The sequence below is a fragment of the Thalassophryne amazonica genome, chromosome 7 (assembly GCF_902500255.1).
Source record: "Thalassophryne amazonica chromosome 7, fThaAma1.1, whole genome shotgun sequence".
Lineage (NCBI taxonomy): Eukaryota > Metazoa > Chordata > Actinopteri > Batrachoidiformes > Batrachoididae > Thalassophryne > Thalassophryne amazonica.
The window spans coordinates 80,477,055-80,483,342 of NC_047109.1; the positions used below are offsets into that span (position 1 = coordinate 80,477,055).

A 6,288-nucleotide genomic window follows, 5' to 3' on the forward strand; every position below is an offset into this window, starting at 1 on the left:
TGCCCCCTGGACGCCTCGCTGGAGAGGTGTTTGGGGCATGTCCCATTGGGAGGAGGCCCTGGGGAAGACCCAGGACACGCTGGAGAGACTACGTCTCGCAGCTGGCTTGGGAATGCCTCAGGGTTCCCCCGGAGGAGCTGGGGGAGGTGTGTGTGGATCGAGAGGTCTGGGCGGCTTTGCTTGAGCTGCTGCCCCCACAACCCAACCTCGGATGAAGCGGAAGAAAATGGATGGATGGATGGATGTTATACACTGTGATTATTACATGGAAAACTATAAAATTATTGGGACTTTTGCTTTTGTCTGGTGAGTTCAAATATCTGGTTTATACAATGACTGTTTAGGTGAGTTTTACTGTATTCAGCTCTACATGTGATCACTCACAAGAGGTATAAATGCAGTTTGTTTTCTGAACTACTCAGACAGTGCTAAAGGATCCTTTTCTCTGATGATAAGAGTTAAACCATGACGGTTAAAATTATGTATGTACCTGGTAAACTTGGTCTGTGGTGGAGTTTTTACAAACTCTGATGGTGAGTGTCATCTTGTCGGGCATGGCTATCCGCAACTCCACATCAGATACTCCATTGTAATTCTAAAGAGTGAAGGACAGAAAGAGTCAGAAGAGAGGAACTGCTGTAAGTCACAATCCGGTTGTTAAGTGTGATGTAACGCATCATGTGATTTTCAACTTCCGGCTCCAAACAAAAGGCGCGCTGTCATTAACATTGAGAACTGCACTGAGATGATCTGTTGAGGCTGCACTTACACCGTTGCACACGGACAACAGCATTAACATCGCAACATAAACTCTTTGTATATTGTGCCTAAAACTGTCCTGGATATATTAACTGGGTTTTTAGACGTTGTTACTGCGTTTGTTTTATGTAAAAATGTCAGACGTTCAGGTTGTTTCTCCGTTATTTTCAATGGGAGTTGCTGCGAGCTGCGATCGCTTCCTGTTCATGTTGTTCGGGGAGAAAGTGAAGTTTGCACTTTAACGTCCTGTTTATTGTAATAAATAATTTTTTATTAACAAACAGACATGTATATTTTACCTGTGCATAATAAAATATGTAAAGTAAAAGAAAAAAGTTTTATTAAGTGTTCTGACCATAGAACCAGACGAATGCGTTTAACGGAGGTGGAGGCGGAGAAGGGAGGGACGGAGGTTTGGCCACAATATAAACACAAACTAAACTTAAACTGTAAATCCTTAAAAGGATCAAACAGACGTAACTTTAATCATAAACTTGGCGGTCTTTGGACCCGGAAACAGATTTATCATGTGATGCGTTACGTCAGCGCTTAACAACAGGATTACATGACAACAAACCAGAGAGAGAATAACTAGAGCCTTTTGCCTTACCTCATCTGATTCAGACAGGAACTCTTGCATGATGTCACTCTCTCCGATTACCCTCACAGAGCACACTGCATGACACGGAAACAGGTAAGTGATCAAAATCACATACTGTGAAAATGTCAAATTACAGTGAGAACACAATCACTAGGCAGACAAGGACTCTGACATGAGCAGCATCTTGGCTCGTCTTTGTCACTCATTTTGCTTTATTTCCTAATTTAAAATCACAAAGAATAACAGTAATTATCACATTCTTCTCACTGAAACAACCCTGCAGCTCACCTTTCTCCAAGTATTCTTCAAGACCTCTGCGCCGTGCATCCAGCTGCTGTTCTGAGAGTGAAAAAGGCCACTTTCCAGGCAGCTTAGGGAATGTAAAGTTGGAAAACTCCCTTTTTAGATTTTGGTGTAAGATCACAAACTCTCTGTAGCGCTTAGAGCACAGTTGTCTACCAGCCATATACACATTATAGACCTAAAAAGAGAGCGCAGAAACAACAATGAAGACATGTCCTCAGTGATGATGGAGGTTGAAGCTGACACATCAACAAAATTCTTAACACACTGAATATGTTTGCACCCATCAGTATAAAATGCACCAACAGCATGTGTGTGAAACTGTTATGAGTGAACATAAATCTCCCGGAAAGAAAATAATCACATATTCTTAAAATGCACACATCTGACTTCATTCACCATCCTCCAATAATTCAGCCACCCCTTCAATAGAACTACAGACCCACCACAAACTTTTCCTGGTTTAGCTCAGTGTGTTTGTAACTGGGGACAGAGATGGGGACAGCCTGCTTATCAGAGTAGTCATAGCAGGACTGGGCTGAACCATCATCACCGGGATCCAAGCAGTCAGCCTCCTGAGGCGGGACAGACAGCACAGCCAGAACCAGCTCCCTTTCTCCAGCGCGGATCAAGTCCACCACCTGCTTATGCGTCGCTCCCTCCACATTCACCCCATTACTGTTGGAGAACGGAGACAGAGCCTTAGAAGAGAGAGTATTCCCCAGATAAAATACTGACATTTATAACCCTTTTAAACACCATTTCTTGCATTTTGAGTGCCACTTTGTGTCGCTAACTGGTATGTTAAGTGCAACATGTCCTTAAAAAAAAAAGAACCCCACCCCCCCATGCTGGTTAAATCAAAGCATAGGGTATCCAAATCACAGCATAGGGGCCCCCTATGCTCAACTGCACTGGCGAGAACCCCGCTCCTGTGATTTGTCAGGATACCTACTCTCCTGATATGGCTCCCCCTGATTTTCAGCTGTTCATCAAGATCAAACGACACTAAAAGGGACTCGATTTGACTCACGAAAAGACATCACGCAGGATGTGATAGAGCAGTTAGACACCCTTCCAAAAGAGGCCTTCCAGAAATGCTTCCAACAATAGCAGAATCACAAGAAGTGTGCGCAGCCGCAAGGAGACTACTTCAAAGGGGCTTAGTCCCTCAGGTGAGTTACTGTATTTTTTGCAGCAAAGGGTTGGATAGTTTTAGAATGTACCTCAAGTGTAAAAACACACACACACACATTATATATGTATATATGTGCTTCTCACTGTAAAACCACTGTGTCAGGAAGGGCAGTTGGCGTAAGAATTGGATCTGAAAAAGTGGAGCTGCTGTGGCGACCCCAAACAAATGGGAGCAGCTGCAAAGCAAACAACAACACACATACATACACACATAAACATACACACACACACATATATATATATATATACATATATATATATATACATATACATATATATATACACATATACATACATATATACATATATATACATATATACACATATATACATATATACACATATATACATATACACATATATATACACATACACATATATATACATGTCAATCAATCAATCAATCAATTTTTTTATATAGCGCCAAATCACAACAAACAGTTGCCCCAAGGCGCTTTATATTGTAAGGCAAGGCCATACAATAATTATGTAAAACCCCAACGGTCAAAACGACCCCCTGTGAGCAAGCACTTGGCTACAGTGGGAAGGAAAAACTCCCTTTTAACAGGAAGAAACCTCCAGCAGAACCAGGCTCAGGGAGGGGCAGTCTTCTGCTGGGACTGGTTGGGGCTGAGGGAGAGAACCAGGAAAAAGACATGCTGTGGAGGGGAGCAGAGATCGATCACTAATGATTAAATGCAGAGTGGTGCATACAGAGCAAAAAGAGAAAGAAACAGTGCATCATGGGAACCCCCCAGCAGTCTACGTCTATAGCAGCATAACTAAGGGATGGTTCAGGGTCACCTGATCCAGCCCTAACTATAAGCTTTAGCAAAAAGGAAAGTTTTAAGCCTAATCTTAAAAGTAGAGAGGGTGTCTGTCTCCCTGATCTGAATTGGGAGCTGGTTCCACAGGAGAGGAGCCTGAAAGCTGAAGGCTCTGCCTCCCATTCTACTCTTACAAACCCTAGGAACTACAAGTAAGCCTGCAGTCTGAGAGCGAAGCGCTCTATTGGGGTGATATGGTACTACGAGGTCCCTAAGATAAGATGGGACCTGATTATTCAAAACCTTATAAGTAAGAAGAAGAATTTTAAATTCTATTCTAGAATTAACAGGAAGCCAATGAAGAGAGGCCAATATGGGTGAGATATGCTCTCTCCTTCTAGTCCCTGTCAGTACTCTAGCTGCAGCATTTTGAATTAACTGAAGGCTTTTTAGGGAACTTTTAGGACAACCTGATAATAATGAATTACAATAGTCCAGCCTAGAGGAAATAAATGCATGAATTAGTTTTTCAGCATCACTCTGAGACAAGACCTTTCTGATTTTAGAGATATTGCGTAAATGCAAAAAAGCAGTCCTACATATTTGTTTAATATGCGCTTTGAATGACATATCCTGATCAAAAATGACTCCAAGATTTCTCACAGTATTACTAGAGGTCAGGGTAATGCCATCCAGAGTAAGGATCTGGTTAGACACCATGTTTCTAAGATTTGTGGGGCCAAGTACAATAACTTCAGTTTTATCTGAGTTTAAAAGCAGGAAATTAGAGGTCATCCATGTCTTTATGTCTGTAAGACAATCCTGCAGTTTAGCTAATTGGTGTGTGTCCTCTGGCTTCATGGATAGATAAAGCTGGGTATCATCTGCGTAACAATGAAAATTTAAGCAATACCGTCTAATAATACTGCCTAAGGGAAGCATATATAAAGTGAATAAAATTGGTCCTAGCACAGAACCTTGTGGAACTCCATAATTAACTTTAGTCTGTGAAGAAGATTCCCCATTTACATGAACAAATTGTAATCTATTAGACAAATATGATTCAAACCACCGCAGCGCAGTGCCTTTAATACCTATGGCATGCTCTAATCTCTGTAATCAAATTTTATGGTCAACAGTATCAAAAGCAGCACTGAGGTCTAACAGAACAAGCACAGAGATGAGTCCACTGTCCGAGGCCATAAGAAGATCATTTGTAACCTTCACTAATGCTGTTTCTGTACTATGATGAATTCTAAAACCTGACTGAAACTCTTCAAATAGACCATTCCTCTGCAGATGATCAGTTAGCTGTTTTACAACTACCCTTTCAAGAATTTTTGAGAGAAAAGGAAGGTTGGAGATTGGCCTATAATTAGCTAAGATAGCTGGGTCAAGTGATGGCTTTTTAAGTAATGGTTTAATTACTGCCACCTTAAAAGCCTGTGGTACATAGCCAACTAACAAAGATAGATTGATCATATTTAAGATCGAAGCATTAAATAATGGTAGGGCTTCCTTGAGCAGCCTGGTAGGAATGGGGTCTAATAAACATGTTGATGGTTTGGATTAAGTAACTAATGAAAATAACTCAGACAGAACAATCAGAGAGAAAGAGTCTAACCAAATACCGGCATCACTGAAAGCAGCCAAAGATAACGATACGTCTTTGGGATGGTTATGAGTAATTTTTTCTCTAATAGTTAAAATTTTGTTAGCAAAGAAAGTCATGAAGTTAAAGTTAAAGTTAATGGAATACTCAGCTCAATAGAGCTCTGACTCTTTGTCAGCCTGGCTACAGTGCTGAAAAGAAACCTGGGGTTGTTCTTATTTTCTTCAATTAGTGATGAGTAGAAAGATGTCCTAGCTTTACGGAGGGCTTTTTTATAGAGCAACAGACTCTTTTTCCAGGCTAAGTGAAGATCTTCTAAATTAGTGAGACGCCATTTCCTCTCCAACTTACGGGTTATCTGCTTTAAGCTACGAGTTTGAGAGTTATACCACGGAGTCAGACACTTCTGATTTAAAGCTCTCTTTTTCAGAGGAGCTACAGCATCCAAAGTTGTCTTCAATGAGGACGTAAAACTATTGACGAGATACTCTATCTCCCTTACAGAGTTTAGGTAGCTACTCTGCACTGTGTTGTTATATGGCATTAGAGAACATAAAGAAGGAATCATATCCTTAAACCTAGTTACAGCGCTTTCTGAAAGACTTCTAGTGTAATGAAACTTATTCCCTACTGCTGGGTAGTCCATCAGAGCAAATGTAAATGTTATTAAGAAATGATCAGACAGAAGGGAGTTTTCAGGGAATACTGTTAAGTCTTCTATTTCCATACCATAAGTCAGAACAAGATCTAAGATATGATTAAAGTGGTGGGTGGACTCATTTACTTTTTGAGCAAAGCCAATAGAGTCTAATAATAGATTAAATGCAGTGTTGAGGCTGTCATTCTCAGCATCTGTGTGGATGTTAAAATCGCCCACTATAATTATCTTATCTGAGCTAAGCACTAAGTCAGACAAAAGGTCTGAAAATTCACAGAGAAACTCACAGTAATGACCAGGTGGACGATAGATAATAACAATAATATAATATATAATATATATATATATATATATATATACACATATATATACACATATACACACACATATC

The 6,288-nt window shown here is 40.4% G+C and overlaps 1 protein-coding gene across 5 annotated transcripts in view; it reads right to left on the minus strand.

The window, feature by feature from the left end:
• Nucleotides 1-6,288, minus strand: part of snx27b (sorting nexin 27b) — a 48,250-nt gene that overhangs the window by 25,579 nt on the left and 16,383 nt on the right. For all 5 annotated transcript variants that reach the window (XR_004561863.1, XM_034174744.1, XM_034174745.1 and 2 more), the window contains exons 2-5: nt 2,110-2,341; nt 1,649-1,841; nt 1,370-1,434; nt 491-595 (exon numbers count right to left, since the gene is read on the minus strand). Coding sequence is in view for 4 of the 5 variants with exons in the window: in XM_034174744.1 (XP_034030635.1) it covers nt 491-595; nt 1,370-1,434; nt 1,649-1,841; nt 2,110-2,341 (595 nt within the window). In the remaining variant the exon portion in view is untranslated. The remainder of the gene's footprint in view (nt 1-490; nt 596-1,369; nt 1,435-1,648; nt 1,842-2,109; nt 2,342-6,288) is intronic.